The sequence below is a fragment of the Megascapheus bottae genome, chromosome 2, assembly GCF_031878675.1.
Source record: "Megascapheus bottae isolate mThoBot1 chromosome 2, mThoBot2.hap1, whole genome shotgun sequence".
Taxonomy (NCBI): domain Eukaryota; kingdom Metazoa; phylum Chordata; class Mammalia; order Rodentia; family Geomyidae; genus Megascapheus; species Megascapheus bottae.
In genome coordinates this window covers 81,909,982-81,933,949 of record NC_143510.1, presented here as the reverse complement: position 1 = coordinate 81,933,949, position 23,968 = coordinate 81,909,982, and the positions used below count along the sequence as shown (strand labels likewise).

Below are 23,968 nucleotides of genomic sequence, written 5' to 3'. Positions count from 1 at the left end.
TGTGACTGCTGTAAGAACAAATACAGAAAATCTAATGAAACATGCAGTTCGATACCCTGTCTTCCTTCTATCTCTAATGATGAGCTGAAATGATACAATGAGTCATTCAAAGACTGTCCCAAAAGTCTGCTGGTATTCATATTATGCCTCTCTATAAAAGGCTGTATGTCCCAGGTAGTCATGTTCAGATGGTCTACTGTGCTCAAAATTAAGCACCAGTAGAGAAGGGGAGGATGTACTGGTATGTATGGGTTTCTTCTTCACCAGCAGAAATTATGGGCTGGCAGTGTAGTTCACTTTTTATTTCATTATTTTAAAAATATCCATGTGTTCACTGGGTACCAGTGGATCATGCCTATAATCCTAGCTCCTCAGGAGCCTATGAGTTAAGGATCATGGTTTGAAGCCAGCCTTGGCAGAAAAGTCCATGAAACTCATATCCAACTGACCAGCAAAAGCCATAAATGGATATGTGGCTTGTGGCAGAATGTCAGCCTTGAGCACAAAAAGCTAAGATACAACATACACACAGGTCCTGAGTTCAAGCCCCAGTACTACACACACACACACACACACACACACACACACACACACACACAATGGCCAAGTATGCTTGGCCTTTAAGAAGCACAAAAGAATGAACAGATTTTCTTCTTCTACAAAGGAGTATTCATTTTTTCCCACTTAAAACATGTCAGTGTTTCTGTATCTTGTGCATGAAGCAGTTATATGGCAATCAGCCAGTGTAACAAACAAACTGTGTGGGCACTGATGGAAAAAGCCATTGTTTGATACATAGAGGACAGACATGAGCTATGTAGTTGGACTGACCAGGTTCTAAAGCCATAGCCAAGCATGTGATTTTAGGCAATTCATTTAATACTTCAAGTTTTCCCTTATTAAAATAAAATATAGATGGGAATATAAAATGGGAATAAAATGAACATTTGCTGCTTGTTGCGACAGGCTAAACATGTCCTCCAAAGTCATCTAATCTTTGGAACTTGTGACTACATCATTACTAAAGGTTTGAGGACGTGATGAAGCCAAAGGTCTCAACATTAGGACATTATCTTGGGTCACCTGGGTAGGCCCAATGAAACAACTAGGTTTTAGGAGTAGGAGGTAGGTCAGACAAATCAGAGTGTGACTGCAAATGCTATGCTGCTGGCCTTGAAGATGAAGGAGAGGACCATGAGCCAAGAAAAGGGAAAGGACAAGAAAGAAGATTCTTACAGCCACCAGAAGGAACTTCGACATTCTGAACTGCAAAATAATACATTTCATTTTTTGAGGTCACTAAGCTTGTGACAATTTGGTAAACTAATACATTTGAAAGAGGTTTTTAGACCATAGTGATACAGGGTAATCATCATGATTCTGTTCATTTGATTGTGCTTTTCATACGGCTATGGTTTGGGGGTATCTACACTAGGCCTTAACTACTTCAGATATTCAAAGAAAGGAGCTAACACTTTTTGAGGCAGTACAGTGTATCCAGTGTTTGGAGAAGTATCAAAAACAAAGATCTACCCTATGTCATGAAGCTGCATTCCCTCCCCCACCATTATTCTCCACTCCTGATTTACTTTCTCCCCAACCCTGAACTCAACCTGTAACTACCTTCTATATTCAGTTGTCCATTGGTTCTTTACCTCATTAGTATGAAAGTTCAACAGAGGCTCTGGCTCAGAGCAACCTTCAGCATGTATTTAAGTGACAAATGAAGGCTGGAAAGCCTCTGAACTATGATCTAATGATATCAGAGAGAACTTCTCCTCTAATATCCCTTGACCTAGGACTCTGGGTTATATGTTGTTCCTGTTACAATTCTTATGGACAAGCTACAGTGCCAGAGTTTCAGTAATTAAACTTCAAGTAGGTATTGAATCGATTTGAGCAACAAGGTGAATATATCATTTTGACACAGTAGAATTATGTGGTTGCTATTATTTACTCTGCCTCTTAGCCATACAGAATTGTGTTTCTGTTTACTCAAGAGTGGGGTAGGGCTAGAAAACCGTCTCACAGTGAGAGGTAGAGTTTAGATCTCAAATGTCCCCAATGCCCCAGGTGCTGATGATTTAGTTTCAGCCTGGCACTGTTGTCAGATAAATGGTCACTTTCAGAGGCAGGGCACAGTGAGAGGTCTTCTGGTCATTGGGAGTTCACCTTTGTAGGGGAGGTTAAGACCTCAGCCTTTCCTTTTCTTCTCTTTTTCATATCCTAACCATAAAGCAAATGGTTTTACTCTACCACATACTCCATGCTATGATGTGATGATGTCTCACCACAGGACCAAGAGCAATGTGCTCACCAACCATGGACATGCGCCTTTGCTCATTTAAAGCTGGTTATCTCAAGTAGACATTACAGTTGCCCAAAGTGATCCCAGGAAACTGGCACAAAGAAAGAAAGCAATTGCTGTGACTATGTCTGGTGATGTGAAAACACCTTTGAAATTGATTTGTAGGACTCAAAAAGTTTGGAGAAGCAAGCTAGGAAAGGTTTACATGGAAACGAGGGCTCTATTGAGAATTGGACAAAAGGCTAATGTTGTAACCACAAGGAATGCACATGCATCATCATTATGATCTGAGACTTTGTAAGAGGCCAAGCTTCAAGTGACTCACAAGATCATAGGAAATTTCAAGGCAGTACCACTCACTCAGTGGCTTGAGCATTACTAGCTTTTTTTATTTAAATTGATGGGAGTCTAATGACAACAGCTGCAGCCAAAAGGGAGTGCTATTACACTGTGAGTGGAAGTGTAAACTTGTTCAACCACTCTGGAAAGCAGTATGGAGGTTCCTTAAAAGACTAAACACTGGGCTCCCCTAGGACCCCACTCCTTGGCATTTACCCAATGACCACAAACAAGGCCTTACTAAAGCTACCAGCACAACCATGTTCACTGCAGCATTACTTACCATAGCTAAGATATGGAGCCAACCCAGATGTCCCTCAGTGTATGAATGGATCAAGAAGATGTGGTATATGTACACAATGGAGTTCTATGCTTCCAGCAGAAAGAATGCCATTGCCCTATTCACAAGAATATGGAAAGACCTGGAACAAATTATATTAAGCAAAGCAAGCCAGGCCCAAAGAAAAGCAGGTTGCATGGCTTCCCTCATCTGTAATAATTAGAACATGCCTATAATATGCTTAACATGGAATCACAATAGCCCAATTGCTTAGTGCATAGGAACACATATAATGAAGTGTATCAACATGAACTCTGAGAATTGGAAACAAAAGGTTCTAATTATGTCCTGTTTGCAGTTATTTGTATTTTTTTCTTTCTGTTTTAGTTTTCTATACCCTTTGTCTTATATATAAGTTTATCTGTTCCATGGAAGGGAAAGGGAATCACAGAAACATCAGAACAAAGGATGAACTAATGCAACAATGATATTCATTTGACACTATGTTGGAAATGAACTACACAACTCACGGAGGAGGGGAGAAAGGAACGGTAAGCAGGAGAAAATGAGGGAGGGGATAACAATGTTTTAAAAAATCCATTAATGACCTTAATTCGTAACTGTAACCCCCCTGTTCATCACTTTTTTTTTTGGCCAGTCCTGGGCTTGAGCTCAGGGCCTGAGCACTGTCCTTGGACTTTCTCAAGGCTAGAGCTCTACCACTTGAGCCTCAGCACCACTTCCGTTTTTTTTTTTGTTTTTGTTTTTCTGTATATGTGGTACCGAGGAATCGAACCCGGGTCTTCGTGCATCCTAGGCAAGCACTTTAACCACTAGGCCAAACTCCCGGCCCCCTGTTCATCACTTTTAAAATAAAAACAAAAAACAAAAACAAAAAGACACAAAGATAAAACAAATTGATAGGGAGGATGGGAAGGAAAGTGGGATCAAGAAGAAAAATTCTGAACATTTACTGTTTGACCAGAAAAAAAGCAAGGGTGAATGTGTAGGCTAGAAAACTGTGGTTGCCTTTTTTCCTTAATGTACTATGTTATCTCTCATCTCCTTTGCTGTCCCTTGGTTATCTCATATTGTTACAGTACCTCACTTTGTTATCTGATATACTGAATTTATTTGTATTTGGTTATTTGAAATTTGATAGGGAAGGGGGGAAAACCAAGATGGGGGGAGGGTAAAGGGTACCAAGACATGTGAAAGGGTATCAATGTATGTGAATTAATGCACCTTCTATATGGCAAATATCATGTAACCCTTATATTAATTACAATAAAAAATATTAAAAAAAAAGAAAACTGTGGTTGGCAATGAGATTTTTTTTCAAAAATACCCTAACAGTGCCAAGCAGGAAAGTCTGTCCTTGAATCCCAGCTACTCAGGTGACAGAGATGAGGAATAGCTATTTGTGAGTTTGTATCTATTTCATTAGTTTAACAAGATTCATGTCGAGACTCTAGATGACTGGGTCACCTGAAGGACAAATTATTGAATATGTATTCACACTTTTGCCAAGAAGAGGAAATGAACAGATTAGCTATCAACATCACTTTCTAGTGTTGGTACAGCACATTTGACAAAGCCATCTCTATCTGTGGTCCTCAATGGGCACCAGCTTGTCTCATGGCAACAAGTGGCATGGTTTAGGCATATTTTTAATTGTCACTCTTTGGAGGGGGTTGTAGCACTAATCATATTTATTGGGAAAAGACTAAAGGATGTTATTAAACATACTAAAATAGAACAACAAAGATTCACCACATATTTATTTAGCCCCAACTATCAGTCCAGCAATACTTTATTATTTACAGTTGTGCTTTCTGTAGTTTCTATTACCTATAGTCATTCACAGTCTACACACACAAAATCAAAAAGTCCAGATAAAAACAACCTATATGTTTGATATGCTCACTGTTGCATGCTGAAATATCATGCCCTCCATCTTCATCCTTCCTTGGAATGCAATCATCCCTTTGTCTTATGTATCCATGTTCCAGACACTACCCACCAGTTAGTTACCTAGTAGCCATTACAGCTACCAACATAATACATAGGACTTGCTGTTACTTGTACTTTCAGGCATTTTTAGAATCTATTCCCTTTGGTAATATCAGTGAGCTAGTGTAGTGCTAAGGTTGGGAAATGCTCCTCTGCATTCAGGACCCAATTATTTGATTCTAGAGGGAGCAGCTAACAGGAAAATAAAGGAAGTCCTTTGCTTTTCCTATTGCTGTCCATCAGAATTGCTACCTTTAAGTCACTGTGGAGCACATTACACTCCATAGGGGTCTGTTAGAGACTAAGGGATACCATGTTATTCTAGTCATCTGACAGCCTCCACTGGCTTCGGGAAAGATGAAAAATTTTGAACTACCAGAAAATGTGTGGCTGACAACGTGGTCAGCAAGCACACTGCAGACCAAGTGAACTCCACAGATGCCACAAACATGGGCCCTTCAACAACTTTCACTGCGGTTTCTGATATCTTCAGCTTTCACCACAAGGTTGGTGTTAGGAATAAATTACAAATGATGCAAACTTACATCATTTTCTTAAGGAGGGAAAAATGATCCTCAAGTTCCAAAGTTAAGAAAACTTTGATAAACCTACTTATTCAGCAAGGACACTTTGAATGCTACTGTGCCCATACACTGTGCTGGCTCAAGTATAAAACAAGGAAGATATAGCCTTTGCCATCCAAGAGCTGGGAGGTAGAAGCAAGGTCTCTCTATTCATGGATATCACAAGATAATTCTTAATATCAAAGGTCACTTGATAATAAATTTCATTACTTACTTTACATCTTTTTCTCCAGTAGAAAAATGTTGGATAATTATCTGCTTAGTACAATTCTGCTATTTAGGCTCATTTAATGAGAACGTGAGCCAAATGTTCTGGAGTCAATTAGAATAACAAAAAGGATAGAGAAGGCAACATCCCATACAATCCAAGTCAGATATCTGCACTGGGACTTAAGAAGGGCCATGTGAACAGAACTGGACACCAATGGTGGCTCAGGGTAGGTGATTATCATTCATTTGGGGAGGTAAGAGAGATCCTTGAATGATGCTTTCTTGCAAAAGTTAGTAACTCAGTGTAAAAATATACTTGGGAACAGAATAGTAGAGACTTGCATCTAACAGGCAATCAAGGGTCTAGTATTTCAAATTGCCTGGGAGACCAGGCTGGAATATCTGAGTAAAACATCACAGTCTGCAATTAAAAAAAAAAAAGATTGCTACAAGCTGTCTCTTACTATACAAGAGCAGAGCAATCAGAGGGTCAGGAGGCAGACATATTCCAATATTCTCTATGTGGTGCTAAGGTGAATACTTTGGTGATCTTGAAATTACTTGTAACATATTTGGAATTGTCGCAACTATTTCTTCAGTGACAACCATTTGGGGGCCAGGTGCTGGTGGCTCCTGTCAGTACTCCTAGCTGCTCAGGAGGCTAAGACCTGAGAATTACAGTTTGATGCCAGCCTGGAAAGAAGAGTACCCACGAGATTCCATTCTCCATTTAAGCACTCAAAAAGCAGAAGTGGCGCTGTGGTTCAAGTGGTAGAATGCTAGCCTTGAATACAGAGAAGCTTAGGAACAGTGCCCATGCCATGAGTTCAAGCCCCACAACTGACCCTCCACCCACAAAAAAGCACCATTTGGGATGTTCTCCTTCTTTCTCTCAAGAAAAGGCGCCCCACATGTACTGCGAGGACTCAATTAAACAGTTGAACTAATAGTGAGTTTTATGAGTTATTGTCTGCTGCTATTTCATTGAGCCAACACTGGGTGTTACGTAGTAGAGATGCAAAGAAGACATGAGTGAGAAGTCCTCATTGGCAGGAGAATGAATGAAGGTGGGCAATAAAAAAATAAACAGCAAATGTATTTTAGAAATAGTCTAAAAGGGCAAGAATCAGAAAAATATCAAAAAGTTTGATGTGTTGGTTTATTTTGTTTTCCTTTATTTTATGTTTCTTCTCCTAGGGACATGGGAACAATAGTTTATGTTCCGGGGAAGGAGGGCTATAGTCTCAGCACTTTCCTGAGGCAGACAAAATAAAGTGATGATTACTGAGAGATGGACGAGGGCTTTACAGGATGCCCCAGACTTCCACGTATGTGCTCGACTATGGTGGTTTAGTAGGCTATCTTTGTTCTAAGCTCCAAATTATTACAGCTGAAACTCAGAGTTCTGGAAGCATTGCATATGGACTTCAAAGTGTCACTGGTAAACTCACATTGAAGATACCTTCAGGAATAATTCAGAATGAGAAAACAAGATCGTCTATGTCTCCGCTTGCTATTCCAACTCAGAAGACTGAGATTTGAGGACTGTGTTTCGGTGTCAGGCTGGTCATGAAAGTCTGTGAGGATTCTGATCTCCAATTAACCATCAAAAAGCCAGAAGATGAACTGTGGCTCAAGTAGTAGACAGCTAGACTTGAGCACAAAAGCTCAGGGACATCAGCGCCCATACAGGCCCTGAGTTCAAGCTCCAGGACTGGTGTGGGGGGGCAGGACTGGAGGCAGAAGGTACAGCGAATTGTAAGATTATAATAATTGCATTACTAATTTCCTTATTATCTTGGTGAGATAGCCTTTGAATGTCTATTTCTTTTAGCATCAGAGATTAAGTAGAAAAGAAGTGGGAAGCAGGACTAAGGCAAAGAGATGACAATTTCACCAAACCTATGGTGTATTGGTGAATTTCAGGTCCATTTTCTAATTTCATCTTTAGAACCACCCATAAAATAACTATTATAAAAGAGGAAGAAGGAGCCAGGATGATAAATGTCCAGTACAGCTACCTATGCAGTACCTGTCTGTGCTGGCTCCTAATCCAGTTTTGAAGCCTGTTTCCATGCTGTTTCCAGCAGGGCTTCTATGTTTACTTGGAAAGCATGCCGTGATTCATACATTGTGTTTGGCTTTTAAGAACAGAAGTCATTGTATTCCTGGGCAATTACCTTGTCATCATTTCAAAATTTATTTGAAAAAAGCTAGACTTTACATCTGAAGCCCAAAAGATCTGACACTTCCAAAGTTAACAAATAGATCAAATTAAACATTTGGTTTTTAATGCAGAGAAATAAAGCTTTGAACTGGGGTTTTAGGAACTAAACACTATTTAGCATTTAGATGACACCAGCAAGCCCAGGACTCCCTGGATGTTCATTCTTTCTTCAAATGTGTCTGACAGCATCCCCAAGGCACAAGCTGCCTGGTTTACCAATAAGAAATCAAGGGAGACTGAATTAAAATAAGTCAAAATAAATAATTAGGAAAAACGTAAATGTTTCTTAGCTGGCTTTATTCCTTTTCAAGAAGGCCAGCAGTTTTCAAAGTGTGCTCCCTAGAATTCCAGGATCCTTTAGAGGAGCTTTAGAAGCTGTGGAAGGACAAAACCTAACGAACAAAGCCTATCTTACACTCTAATTATATCAAAGAATTGTATGTCTTCTACATATTGAGATCATATGTTGAAAATATACTTGGGGGAAATGGGCAGGTCATTTAGCTTAAACAACAACAATAACACACCTGAGGTAAGAGACAGAGGTATAAGGATCATAATTCTAGGCTGACCTAGGACAAATGCATGAGACCCTATCTGAAAAGCAAACAGACAAACACAAACCCAAACTGAAAAGTCTTAAAAGGGCTGGGGGCATAGCTTAAGTGGTAGAATGCTTGGCTAGCAAGTTCTAGGGCCTGACTTCAAATCATACTATGAAAAGTAAAGCATAGCAAAGCAAAGCAAAACAAAGCAAAGCAGAAGAGGAAAGAGCTTATAAGATCTGCTAATGGTTCTGGCAACAATCAGTGTTATTAAATGCTAATATTTCCCAAAGAAAACCTTTGCTTCTTATTGCTATAGACCTGACAGCACGCACTTCATTCTGCCAGGAAAAATCATTTGGAAAATGTGTATAGTGATTAAAAACAACAGCACTGCCATGTCCTGAGTTAGTGTGAAGGATGTTTATAAAATCACACAGATCAGCCGGGTATGGTGGCTAATGCCTATAATCTTAGCTACTCAGGAGGCTGAAATGTGAGGCTCACAGTTCAAAGCCAGCCCAGGTACTAAAAGGCGCTAAAGACCATGAGACTCTTATCTCCAATTAATCACTAGAAAATGGGGAGTGGTGCTGTGGCTCAAGGGAAAGGGAGGTAGCCTTGAGCTGAAGAGCTCAGGGACAGAGTCCAGGCCTAGAGTTCAAACCCCATGACTCACAAAAAAAAATTTAATCATATAGATTATGCACTGTGTGTGCTAGCACACATTGCAGTACAGCCAAGATCATTCCTCACTTGGTCATTCCTGCAGGGCTTTTTAAAGGTCTTGCCCTGGTACTACTTTATTTTAAAAGAAAGGTGGGCACCTCAGCTACTCTCATAGCCATGCAGACGGTGACATCACCTTTTATAATCCTGAGACTGATGGGTAGAACACACTGGTACATCTCATTCAAGCTTTGCTCATTAGCCTCAGCTACCTTTGAGCCACATGAAACGAGGTCAATGATGTCCTGCTTTAAAGGTCCTCAGAGTCTACTGACTATGATTTTGCACATAAACTTTGTATTCAGCCAGCGGTGAGTTCACAGGCCAGCCTTTCCACATAGTGGCTACTGAATTGGATGATTTAAGTTCACAATGCTTTATCTTTGTCTTTTAAGTGGGAATGTTATTTTCCAGACCAGAATATAATGAACAATAAAGATGGAAGTGGAAGCTCACACCATGATGCTTACTCAGCACTGGTTTCACGTCGATGGGTTTTTATGTAGATACACTGTAACTATTACTCTTTCACTGATGCAGATATTAAGGCGAAGAAAGTTTAAGATGAAATAAAATAGTTTAAGCTGAAGGTCAAACATAGTGCCGCCAATCTAAGATCACATCAGTACCCCATCCCCAGCCATCTTCCCCTGTGAAAGGGCTTGATCCATCAAGTTCAATATCAAAGTAGAAATTAAGTCAGATGACATCTCACCCAGAAATGACATAGTTCCTTAGCCACTGAGGGCCACCCTACCACCAATACAGAAACAATGGCCATGCAGACACATATAAGAGGAGCAGACACAAAAGCACAACACTTGAAAACTCTGACCAGTCCCTGTATTCTTAATCGGGAACTCTTTATCTTTTCTCTTCTTTCCTTCATTAAGCCTTAATGGAATACAGCACAAATTCTGTCCGTTAGGACATGAATGCAGTTTAAGAGTTTCTATAGCTGATGGCTTGTGCCTGTAATCCTAGCTACCTTAGAAGGCTGAGACCTGAGGATCATGATTCAAAGCCAGTCCTAGCATGGAAGTCAATGACACTTTTATCTCCAATTAACCATCAGAACACCGGAAGTGGGGCTGTGGCTCAAGTGGTAGAGCAGTAGCCTTCAGCTGAAGAGCTCAGCAGACAGTGCCCAGGGTCAGTGCCCATGACCAACCAAAATCAAAACCAAAACCAACAACAACAAAAACAAAAGACTTTCTACAGTGCATATCTGGGTCTGCAGAGAACCAAGAAGAGAAAAACTAACATCAAAACAAGAAAAGTGAGTAACAAAAGGTGAAGAGGATGAATGGTGTCTAGAAAGAGCCTGGATGTTAGTTGGTAATGGTTTAATGCAAGAGCTCAAAGGGTTAGCATAACTTGTGAACAACATATGTATAGTAGTAGTAGTCAACTAATAAATATTCATTCAAATATACTCAATACATGCCAAACTTGTGGATTATAGAGTATTAAGATATGTTTATCAATTTCATTTCAGAAGAAAGATACTTTAAAAGCATACCCCCTGAAAGGTTTGAATTTTAAAACTTTGATGGTTCAAATGAAGGTTTTTTTTTATTAAAGTGATATATACAAATAAGGTCGATACCCCAATGTTTAGTCCATGTATCTTACTGAACAAATGTGTGAATTATGAAGGATTTTGTTATCATTAAATCAAATTGAATCTGCTTCCACAGTCCCATTCCACTGACTTGGGAATGGAATTCCAATTTAATTTCAGTCTTTGCCAATATTCCCACTCTCTCCTGCTTCTCATATCTAAGGTGGCTCAGAGGTACCAGGCGTCTAGTAAAAAGCAGAACTTTTAGAGACTGCTCAAAAGTCCATCTGCACTGGCTGCTAGTGGGCTGCCCATATTACAAGTTGCCCATTAAGAAATGTGAGCATGTGTCAGAGGCCATGGGCTCAGGCCTGAGGATCATTGTTCAAAGCCAGCCCAAGTAGGAAAGTCCATGAGACTCTCATCTCCAATTAAAAACCAAAAAAGCCAGACGTAGAGATGTGGCTCAAGTGGTAGAGTGCTAGCCTTGAGCACAAAAGCTTAGGAATAACATCAAGGTCCTAAGTTCAAGCCCCATGCGCTGTTCAAGGCATTGGAAGTTCCCAAAGCCTCCAATATTCCTTCCCAAGGACTCTACCATGGTAAGCAGGTGAGATGGCTCCTGGTCATACAGAAGAGCCATTTCCATCTCTTCTCAGCCCCTCCAGAAGCCATATTACTGTAGAGCATTACAAAGGAGCTGGTCTCACTCAGTTCCTCATAATTCTTATTCAGCATTACCCCTTGGACTATGATTTCAGAAAGCAAATGTCAGTCCCTGTAGGCAACAGAAATCTCTGCTGAAACAAAGGAGACCATAGGACCTGGCTACCATCTTGGAAAGGAGACTGCTATGTGAGACTATGAAAGAGAGAGCAAATAACACCATGTATAAGCGAGTTCTACTCATATATATTTTGATATTTATATCAGCTACACTCATTCCAATGTTGTGTAGGAGGCACACTGATAATCAGAAGTCCATTTCTTTACATCTAGACTTTTAAAACTTTCTAGAAGCAACCACCTGAACTACAGTCCCTTAAAGAACACACCATGTATTTCTGTACTTAGAAATCACAGTGAACTGGATAAACATCAGACTTTTAGAATGATCCAAAGCTTTTCTTCCAGAAATGACACAGCCTGGGTAGTTTTCCCAAGTTTCCCCAGGATAAAACTTAGTTTTCAACAAGGGAATATAAATAGATTCATTCTAAAGCATTAGAAAATGTGTGTATCTATTACATCTTCATTTGTATTTTAAAATTTCCCCTTTCCTTATTTTAAAATTTAAAGTACCCATTAAATTAAATTCTTCTCCCTATTCATAAAGAAGTCAGGATTCTAAATGATAGAAGAGTTAGCATCTATATACAAATCTGTCTTTAATTAGTATCTTCTAAAAAATTAATATAAAAAGAACTTTCTTACAAACAGTTCATTTTGGTATAAATTCATTCAGTCCTATGAAATTGCCTATTAAATTCATCTCTAGCATTTGTATAAAGCCAAACTTAGTTATCTATCAAAACAGCTTTATAATTTTTGAACATTTCACAATCTGTCATCTTTCATATCAAATGAAATAGTGATATAACTTTAAAAGGTCCCATGAAAGTTATTATCTGCCTAGTACCAATTAATTTGACTTTTTTTTATTCTCTTGGGAATTTTTTTCTCTATTACTCATTAACTAGCATAAAGGATTATCTAGCTAGAACAAACACTTGTGTTGTTTATAAAAATACTTTTTGCATTACTGTATCAAAATATTTCTTTAAAGAGTGTGATGAGGTGGCTCATGTTTGTAATTGTAACTAGACAGGATGTTGGAAGTTTAAGGCCAACTTGGGCAAAAACTAGTGAGACTCTATCTCAGAAAACTAGCTGAGAATCATGGCATGTGCTTGTGCTTATATTCCCACTTATGTGGAAGAAATAATTAGAAGGATTATGATCCCAGGACAGCCTTAGCCAAAAGCACAACACCATAGCTGAACAATACTTAAAAGCAAAAAGTAGGGGGGCGGGAATTTGGCGTAATGGTTGAGTGCTTACCTAGCATGCACAAAGACCCAGGTTCAATTTGTCAGTACCGCATATATAGAAAAAAGCCGGAAGTGTCAAGTGATTAGCAAGTGTAAATCCCAGAGGTCAAACCAAGTATTGCATTTATTTATATGCATATATACATATACTCAAAATATATATTCTATAATATATACACCCTAAACATATATTATATATACTCTGAGTATAGTCCAAGCTGTAGTGTGTATATTTGTCTGTGTGCATGCACACGTGTGCAATACATGAGTGCACACACACACACACACACACACACACACACACACACACAGAGTTTTGCTTGAAGTTTGGGCTGTCCTGGATTATGATCCCTCTATTTATGGCAAGTATATGCCACTGAATCCAGCCACTGTGTTTCATTCATATCTTAGGACAACATGCCTGTGCCTGCACAGAACCACTGGTCAAGATGAGGTGTAACAAACATATTTTGCTCGGGTTGGCCTTGCATTGTAACCCCCCCAGTATCTATCTCTCAAACAGCTAGGATTAGTGGCTTCAGCCAGCATACCGGGCTTAGTATTTGGTCATTCAAAGACTTTTCCTTGACTGTAATTATCCTAGAAATTTTTTAAAGTTTAAATACAGGAGGTTACTAAATACCATAACATACTAAGCATACAGAATTCTCCAAAGATCCCAATAGTAAATGCTTCAGGTTCAATATTTTTGGGGGGGTCATGGGGCTTGATCTCAGCCTAGGCACTGTCCCTGAGCTCTTCAGCTCAAGGCTACCACCCTACCCTTGAGCCAAGCCCCTTCCTGTTTTCTAGAGGTTAATTGGAGATAAGAGTCTTACAGTCTTTTGTGCCCAGGCTGGCTTTGAACCAAGATCCTCAGATCTCAGCCTCCTGAGTAGCTAGGATTGTAGGTATGAGCCACCACTCTAGGCTTCAGGTTCAAATTTTAATCCCCCCCATTTAATTCTCTTTTCTGGTGTTAATATTACCTTCCTTAGGGTGATACTTTCCAAAAGGAAATGTACCCATTACCTGAATTATGTAACTATATTCCCTTTGTATGCCACTTTTATAAAAATTAAAAAGTAAAAATTATTTTGCTCATTGTCTCTTTTAAAACATTCTATTGTTATGTGTTTAAATATTGGCTTCTGATATTTCTAGTTTTATTACACTCTTCCCCTTCTCCTAATGTAGTGAATTCAAAATTTGAGCACAACTTACTTTCTTGTATTGCATTAAGAATCTCTGAAAAGTCCACATCACTCTTTGGGCCGTCGGGCAGTATTTGCATATCCAGCTGGTAGCCTTGCAAATCCACACCTCCTTCTAGAGAAATGAAAGATACTCATGGAGTTTGCACTGGTTATCAGAGAGCCCAGCATTAGGAACCCATGGAGAAGCAATGTCAAAATGTAAAATGAACAGTTGGTTTGCCAGTGAACCTCCCGCTTGGACAAATGACTTCAAAAGAAAAAAAAAAGGAAGATGAAAAATACATTTCATTGCATGGGATCAAAATGTCTACTTGTATTTCCAATGAAAAAATAAAGCCTACGAAATTAAAATGAACATACTTTGTAGTATTTTACTGGTGTTTTCCAAACTGGAAATATATAACATTAGGTTCTACTCAAGGATATTTAAACATATTTTCAGCTTTCACATGGATTTTTTAAAAAAGAAACATGCAACACAAATGTGTTATGATGTCATTTTCTTCAAAATTTGAATAACTCATTCTTATGAAAGAAGTTAAAATTCTTGATATCACATACACGAAAAAAGCCCCAAGATATCCATATTTCCTCACGTCATGATTAGACTTTCCTGCTGGAAGTCCAATTCTGTTCCATAAAATGGTGAAGCCCTTACACTGAATTTATATTAAAATTTTGGAGGTTTCAAAAGGCAAGAAGGTTCTGATCCACACACCTACGGAACATTTAAGGAAGTCCTAGAAATCAAGATATCAAGAGTAGATTCATCACTAGCAATAATATTCCTTTTAAATGTCTCTGGCCAAGACCATCTCCAGTATAAGTCCATAAAGGCTAAAAGCCAGCACAAAAATAATAAACACATAGCTGACAAATATAATTGAATGTGCCCCGATTTTCAGAATTTTTATAGAAATAATCCTTTCCTAAGTGTGAAATATATACTTAGTCTTACATAAAATTTCAGTGGCATTCCTAAAACTCAAGATTAAGACACAGCCATTGCCTCATATGGCTGCCCTGCACAGGAAATGTGCAAACAGAGCTTAATGCAATAAAAAGTAAGTTTCCAGGACGCTAGGACTTTACAGGTTGTAACACTAACACACAGTGCTTTGAACAGAGTAGGCCCTCCAGGAATGTATGTTTGGATAGATAGATTCTTCAGTAATTATGAAATGAATACAATAGAGCTACAACTAAAGCAAAAGGCTAGATTCTGGAGTCAAGAGCCAGCATCCACATCCGTGTGTGTGTGTGTGTGTGTGTGTGTGTGTGTGTGTGTGTGTGTGTGCGAGAGAGAGAGAGAGAGAGAGAGAGAGTGTGTGAGCCAGTACTGGGGCTTGAACTCAGGCCTAGGCACTATCCATTAGCTTTTTCTGCTCACCGTTTTCAACTTTTTGCCAGTTAACTGGAGGTAAGAGTCTCACAGACTTTCTGCCCAGCCTAGCATTGAACTGTGATCCTCAGATCTTAGCCTCCCCAGTAGATACAATTTCAAGTGTGAGCCACCTGTACCTGGCTGCATACACATTCTTATTAGGTCACACTGAACCTCTCTAAATTTCAGTTTCTTCATCAATGAAAAAGAGGTGATGGTTCCAGCCTCACACACTAACCATGGGGATCAAATAAAAATAATATGCAGAAATCTCTCCACTGCTATGTGCCTGACACCTATCAAACCCAAATTAATCCTAATGCCACCCATAATAATTTATCAAAGCAGGATGGAATAAAACAACATTTACATGGAGAATATCTAGCTATGAAATAATGAGGCCACCATAAGTCAGTTCTATGGGACCTGAACACACTACCTCATGATGGCTAGAAACTTCAATTTAACCCTGCAGACACAGCTTGAACTGTTCAACTTTGCCCAAACTGTTCAACTTTTCCCATGCAACTGTGTCACTGCAAAATCTTACATTTCATAGGAACACTTCTTAGGAAAGAAAAAGATGTCTTCTTGCTGGCTTTTTCTTCCATGATCAGGTACGTCAACTGAGTAGAGACTATTCTCATGCCATTTAATCTCTACCAAGGTGAGAGAGTCACCTCTGTTCTGTTCAAAGACCAAAGTAACAATGACGACAATAAATTAACTAGGATATTCAATACCACCCTTCTGCCAGTGTCTGTACTTTGTATGTTATGACTTCTACATAAATGTAGTGCATTAAAGAAACTAAATTTATGTAGCCCCTAATGTTGAAAAATAGGTACAGTAATATAAAGCAGCTGCTCCAATGCATATAATTGGCTAAGGAGAAGAAAAGCAATACAACTTCGTGATCTTACTTATTAGTCTTTGAAACTGCTCATATCCAAGCAGTCACAATTGCAGGCTATTGCCGACTGGAGTTACCAAATAGTTCTAATAGCATCTAATAGAACTCCAAGTTCTTATAGTTCAGATTCAGACAAAATCTATTATATAAACTAAAAACCAAATAAGTTCCTAAAAGAAGCCCAATTTATTTATTTGCTGTTTGTCAAATTCAAGAGTACATAAATTCATGTAGAAGGAGTTAAGGATGTTAGAATGCCCTATTTTTTAGTAACTAAAATCTTATAAAGTTTTAATAACTATTTAAAAAGGAAAATATAGAAGTATGAAAAGCCATAAAAAACAACATCACAGAGACATCAATGTCATAAGAATAAACCAGTCAAGAATATAGATTTAGATAAAAATCTACCATAAGTATACGTAGAAATGTCCATTTATGTGACTTAAAAAATAGGCAAAAAGAAAATACTCCAGATGGGTTACTGAAACTATCTTCCAGCTGTGAAATTGTGAAATAAACATAGAATAATTCTACAAAGGTTAAGACATTTAAAAATTCAAGCTTAGGGGTGGGAGTTTAGCCTAGTGGTAGAGTGCTTGCCTATCATGCACCAAGACTCGGCTCGATTTCTCAGTACTATATACCTAGAAAAAAGCCGGAAGTGATACTGAGGCTCAAGTGGTAGAGTTCTAGCCTTGAGAAAGTCCAAGGACTGTGCTCAGGCCCTGAGCTCAAGCCCAGGACTGGCAAAAAATTCAAGCTTAAAAATTGATGGATAATAGGGTAATAATGGGAAGATATTCCCCTGGTTGCAAATGGAAATAATAATTCTATGGCACCAGACAAGAATTCCACAAATTTGCTTGTTTCCCAGGTTTGGCAAGATTGGGATCTCATAGAAAACACATCCTCCTCATTAAAAGCCCCAAGGAGCAGCAAGAACACATGAGTCCCACACAGGCAGGGCACCTTGGGGTCTTGTGGTCTCCTGGATACTGAAGTATACAGACATGATAACACGGTCCCTTGTGGATGAGGAGACAAGAGAACCCTGTCCTTTGGCCATGTCATTTGGTGGTGGACCAGGTGATTTTGAGATTCGAACTCCAGGCTTCAGGTTTGCTAGAAAACAGCTTCTACTTGAACCATACCCCTCCCCCATTCCTCTTTGCTTTTATTTCTTATTAAATATAGTTTGGTGTCATCCAGGCCAGCAGCAGACAATGATCCTCCAATCTACTCTTCCCATTCAGCTAGGATTATAGGCACAAGCCATTGTGCCCAGCCTATGTTCTACAATCTCCTCATGTTAAGCTAAGTTTTGTTATACAGCAGGGGTTCAGACACACATAGGAGAAGTGTACTCTCCAAGACTCTGTTCACCTTGTACATTAGCTACTTAGCTCTCAGTGAATTAAGCTCACTAGAAGTTCATGATGAACTGGATGTCTGCCATGATTTAAGGTTTATGCTTTAAGTCACAACTTCACTTGTGGTTGTCTGATCTAGTGCTAAATATCTTCAAGATTTTTTTTTCAAAAATAAAATGATTTGAAACAGCCTCAGGAAAACCAAGCAGTTTTAAATTCCACAAACACAATAGCTTCCCCAGATAATAATCCTGTGGCATTGAGGTTATTTTTTTATATGACTTTGCCTTGTTCTTTTCCTATGCTTAAATGGTTTTGAAAAAGATTCCTTAGAAATTTTTCTCTAAATGCATCATCTAAGTCAAGATATTGTGGATGTCCCTTTGGAAAAGGAAAAAGAAAATGCAGATAAGGGTAGAATTTGGTATATATTTTTAGAAAACATAGTTTAATATATTACTCAGCAAATGATAGCAAAGAGCACTGATCTCAGTGCCTACATTTACTGAGGCCCAAAATAGCTTATTTTCCCTAATACCCCCTATTTACTACACTCACATCACACATCTAAAAAAGAATGCACTTAAAGAGGAAGAGATTCAAAAGAAGGATGATTAGTGTTATTACGACACCATTACCTTCATGTTCTGCAAGGCACCCTATTCACCTTTTATGTAACAAGAAATAAAACAGAAACCCAAAGTAACCTTCATAGGTTTTTTTCCACATGCTTTCAAAGTCATGTGCATGACCTTTTGTCTTCTCTCTACTCCAAAGCTCCCTCTCACAAATAGAAAAACAAATTGATCATTTCAGCAGAGCTTCAGATCTGCTTGAGTAGAGCAGTCTGATTCCTTAGGTTCAGCAAACAAGCCTCAGTTATATCTTTAAAGAAAATGTTTTTGGTTTTTGGTTTTCAAAAAGAATATAGAAAAGCACAGAATTTCACATTCAAAAAATTCTCAGCTAGAGAGAGAAAGTTTGTCATAATGGCACAAAAACACCAATAATAAATAAAAAGTGTAGGTGCTAGCTGGGGAATCCGTTCATTGTGAATTTTGTACTTTTAGACCATTGTTTTTATTTATTTTTTAATATTTTTATTGTAATTAATAAAAGGGTTACATGATATTTGCCAGATAGAAGGTGCATTAATTCACATACATTGATACCCTTTCACATGTCTTGGTCCCCATTACCCTCACCCCACCCCAACCTCTCATCTTGTTTTCCCCCCTTCCCTATCCAATTTCAAATAACCAAATACAAATATATCCAATATATCAGATAACAAAGTTAAATACTGTAACAATATGATATAACCAAGGGACAGCAAAAGAGATGAGAGATAACATAGTACATTAAGGACAACAATCATTCATTATATGGCTTTTGTTTCAATATACTGGAGGTCCTTTCAATTAGCTTCATACTAAATGGCCTTATGTATCAAGGTTTTACTCTATTGCAAATCTCTGCTAGTAGAGCCCAAGGTTTCTACTGATTATGACAAATGAGGGAAACCATTGAGCCTAACTTCCTTTGAGTATGGCTTACTTCACTTAATATGATTTTTTCTAAGTCTTTCCATTTCCTAACAAATAGGGTGATGTCGTTTTTTTGACAGCAGCATAAAATTCCATTGTGTACAAATACCACATCTTGTTGATCCACTCATCAACTGAGGGACATCTAGGCTGGTTCCATGTCTTTGCTGTGGTGAATAATGCTGCAATGAACATTGTTGTGCTAGTGGATTTAGTATGCCCTAGTTTCTGGATGGTTGGGTAAATGCCAAGTAGTGGAATTGCTGGGTCATAGGAGAGCTCTATGTTTAGCCTTTTGAGGCACTGCCACACTGCTTTCCATAGTGGTTGAACGAGTTTGCACTCTCTCCAACAGTGTAGTAGTGATCCTTCCTGGCCACATCCCCTCCAGCATCTCTTATTATTCATTTTCCTGATCCTGGCCATTCTAACTGGAGTAAGGTGGAATTTAGACTTGTTTTGATTTGCATTTCTTTTATGACCAGAGATATTGAGCATTTCTTCATGTGTCTATAGGCCATTTTTGTTTCTTCTTCAGAGAAGACTCTCTTTAAGTCTTTGGCCCATTTTTTAATGGGATGGTTGTTACTTTGGAGATTAGTTTTGGAGTGATTCAAATTTTTGAGCTGTTGATATATTTTAGATATGAGGCCTTTTTCCACTGTATGGTTGGTGAAGATCTTCTCCCACTCTGTAGGCTTCCTAATTATTTTACTAGCTATGTCCTTTGCCATACAAAAGCTCTGCAGTTTAATGCAGTCCCACTTATCCAGCCTTTCTCTGATTTGTTGTGTTTCTTGGTCCTTATTAAGAAAGTTTCGATCTGTGCCAAGGAGGCCTAGTGTATCTCCTATTCCTTCCTGTAAAGTTTTCAGTGTGTCAGCTTTTACCTCAAGGTCTTTGATCCATTTGGAGTTAATTCTAGTGCAAGGTGACAAAAAAGGATCCCACTTTAGTTTTCTGCAGGTGCTTAACCAGTTCTGCCAGCACAACTTGTTGAAGAGGCTGTCTTTCTTCCATTCTATTTTTTTGGCTCCCTTGTCAAAGATTAGGTGGCCATAGGTCTGTGTTTTAATATCTGGGTCCTCAGTTCTATTCCATTGGTCTTCAGGCCTGTTCTTGTGCCAGTACCAAGCTGTTTTGATTATTATAGCTCTGTAATAGAGTCTAAAATTTGGTATTGAAATTCCTCCTGCGCTGTTCATTCTGCTAAGAAGTGTTTTTGCTATATGGGGTCTTTTATTATTCCATATGAAATTTTGGATTGCCTCTTCTATTTCTTTAAAGAATGGCATTGGGATATTGATTAGTATTGCATTGAATTTGTAGATAGCGCTTGGCAAGATTGTCGTTTTCACAATGTTGATTCTTCCAATCCAGGAGCATGGGAGGTTTTTCCATTTCCTTAGTTCTGCTTTAATTTCCTTTTTCAGGGTTTTAAAGTTTTCATCAAAAAGGTCCTTTACATTCTTAGTTAAGCTAATTCCTAGGTACTTTATTTTCTTTGAGGTTATTTCAAAAGGAGTTGCTTTCCTGATTGTTGCCTCATTCCTCTCACTGTTGGCGTAGAGGAAGGCAGTTGATTTTATAGCCTGCTACTCTTCCAAAGTTTTGAATCAGCTCAAGGAGCTTGGGAGTAGAGTCTATAGGATTCTTTAAATACAAAATCATGTCATCTGCAAAGAGGGATAGTTTTACTTCTTCTTTCCCTACTTGGATCCCCTTTATGCTTGCTTCTTGCCTTATTGCACTGGCTAGGAATTCTAATACTATGTTAAAGAGGAGTGGAGAGAGTGGGCATCCTTGTCTCGTTCCTGATTTTAGAGGGAATGGCTTTAGATTTTCGCGATTAATTATAATACTAGCAGTGGGTTTGTCATACACAGGCTTTATTTTTATATTGAGGAATGTTCCATGGATTCCTAGTTTTTCCAGAGCTTTTAACATAAAGGGGTGTTGGATCTTGTCAAATGCCTTTTCCGCATCTATTGAGACAATCATGAAAAACTCAACAGAGAAACCTTAGAATTGAACAACTACATAGGCCAACTAGATCTAACAGACATCTACAGAATATTCCACCCAGCAACAACACAATACATGTTTTTTTCAGCAGCACATGGAACATTTTCCAAAATAGACCACATCTTAGGCCATAAAACAAACCTGGACAGATTCAGAAACACTGAAATTATTCCATGCACACTCTCAGACCACAAAGGCATCAAATTGGAACTGAACACACATCTCCACCAACGAAAACCCTGTAACTCATGGAGACTGAACAACACATTGTTGAATCACCAATGGGTCATCAAGGATATCAGAACAGAAATCCAACAGTTTATGAAATTTAACAACAAGGAGCACACAAAATACCAGCTCCTTTGGGACACAGCAAAGGCAGTACTCAGAGGAAAATTTATAGCTCTGAGTGCCTATAACAATAAGTTGGAAAAAATCGCAAACCAACAAGTTACTGTGTTATCTAAAGCTCCTGGAAAAAGAGCAACAAATCAACCCTAATCCCGGTAGAAGGTAGCAAATTATTAAAATCAAAGCAGAATTAAATGATTTGGAATCCAAAAAAACTATAGAAAGAATCAAGAATCAAGAAAACAAGGAGTTAGTTCTTTGAAAGAATTAACAAAATTGACAAACCCTTAGCAAATCTTACCAAAAAAAGGAAGAGAGCATACCGTAATAAACAAAATCACAGACAAAAATGGTAATATCACGACAGAAATTACCAAGATCCAGAGTATCATGAGGGAATACTTCTCAAACCTTTACGCCAACAAATTTGAGAATCTAGAAGAAATAGATGAATTCCTAGCCAATATTAACATACCCACACTGAACCAAAAAGAACTATCCCAACTAAATAGGCCTATTTCAAGCACTGAAATAGAAATGGCAATAAGAGACCTTACACCTAAGAAAAGCCCAGGCCCAGATGGATTCACAGCTGAATTCTATAAGGTCTTCAAAGCAGAGCTCACACCAATACTCCTCAAGCTCTTCAACGAAATTGAAAATGAAGGTTCTTTACCAAACTCATTCTATGAAGCCAGTATAACCCTCATCTACAAACCAGACAGTGATTCATCAAAGAAAGAGAACTATAGACCTATTTCTTTGATGAACATCAATGCAAAACTTCTCAACAAAATACTGGCCAACCATCTACAACAACTTATCAAAAAAATTATACACTATGATCAAACAGGATTCATCACAGGGAGGCAAAGCTGGTTCAACATACGCAAATCAATTAATATAATTCAACACATCAATAGGAGCAAGGACAAAAATCACATGATTGCCTCAATAGATGTAGACCATTGTTTTTAGCTACACACTGAAAGCAATACAATCCTAGTTTCTCTCCTCTGAAATCAGCATGTAACCATATTTAAATGTGATGGGTCTATAAGAGGAAAATAATCATGCATAAAAGTAGAAAGGACCATTTGGGATTTAAAAGTGAGATAAAAGTGTTGTTAGAATTCACTTGGGACAGTAATGTAATGTATCGGGGGGGGCAGGAAGGGGGAAAGGAATCATATTACCAAATCCAAAAGAGAATAAAGGACATTTTCTGTGACTATTGGTACTTTTCTAGGACTAGGATTATGAGTTGGGCCTCTCAGATAAAGGAAGTTATGTTACCTAGCAGAGTTATTAAAGCTGGGAAAATGACATACCTGTTTGCCCTTTTAGTTTCAAACTAAATGAAAATCAATGCTTTAGGTCACTCTTCTCTTGCCCCGTGAATGAGAGACTCAAACCTAGCGCTATTTAACATTTCTACATAGTAGACTACAAAGGGAAATGGAAATTAATATTAATTAGTGATGAGTGGCTAAAGGAGAAGGTCAAGTTAAAATCAATACAGAAGATAAATATCTAACATAATCAGAAGGAGCAAAAAGAAACCATGCAAATACAGGATGAAAGTGAATGGCTCTTTTGTCGGTACAACATAATAAGAATCTATCTTACTGCTCAGGGACAACTTAACTAGGAAGTTGCTCTGTAATGTGATAACTAAGCAAGAAATGATTCTGGGACAGATGCACTTTCACGCTTCTGGATATTTCTTATGATGATGTTGGACAAGCAAAATGATCCCTGCCATTGGCTATTGAACTCTTAGCATGTGCAGGTGTCATACTGGGTCTTTTGCAGAAATTTCTTTATTTGGCTGCCACAAAATGCTATAATGTTGACAGGTATTACACAGCAAGCACAAAATACTAATCTAAATTAGAAATTCAGACAGTACATGCTTATCTGGAATTTATAAAGCCCCGGATTTGATATGACAATTCTAACACTCTGATAGGCAATAAAATCCTTTGTACTGATGAGGAAACAGACTCAGAGACATGAACTCATGTGTTCATGACTATGTACCTGTCAGGTGATACACTTAGGGCAGAGACCTAACAACAAATGTTGCATTACATCCATAACCATTGTAATGACTCGGTCAGAACAGACATGCCACTTCTTCCTGCTGATATTCACATCAGAATGCTCCCATAACTTAGTCTTCTGTTCTAGGCCTTTCGAGACTGACTTCTATCTTAGCAGATTATATGCATCTTCCAGAGTGGGCACTGTTTTCTTTCTCCACCAATTTCTCTTTACTTTCATCATTTCGATTTCATTTTGGCAG

The 23,968-nt window shown here is 38.4% G+C and overlaps 1 protein-coding gene across 3 annotated transcripts in view; it reads right to left on the bottom strand.

The window, feature by feature from the left end:
• The window catches only part of Ano4 (anoctamin 4), a 262,002-nt gene that overhangs the window by 148,790 nt on the left and 89,244 nt on the right, over positions 1-23,968 (bottom strand). For 2 of the 3 annotated variants that reach the window (XM_090328490.1, XM_090328489.1), the window contains exon 3: positions 14,075-14,179. The exons of the other annotated variant lie outside the window; for it this stretch is intronic. In XM_090328490.1, the coding sequence (XP_090184616.1) occupies positions 14,075-14,179 (105 nt within the window). The remainder of the gene's footprint in view (positions 1-14,074; positions 14,180-23,968) is intronic. 3 annotated transcript variants of the gene reach the window in all.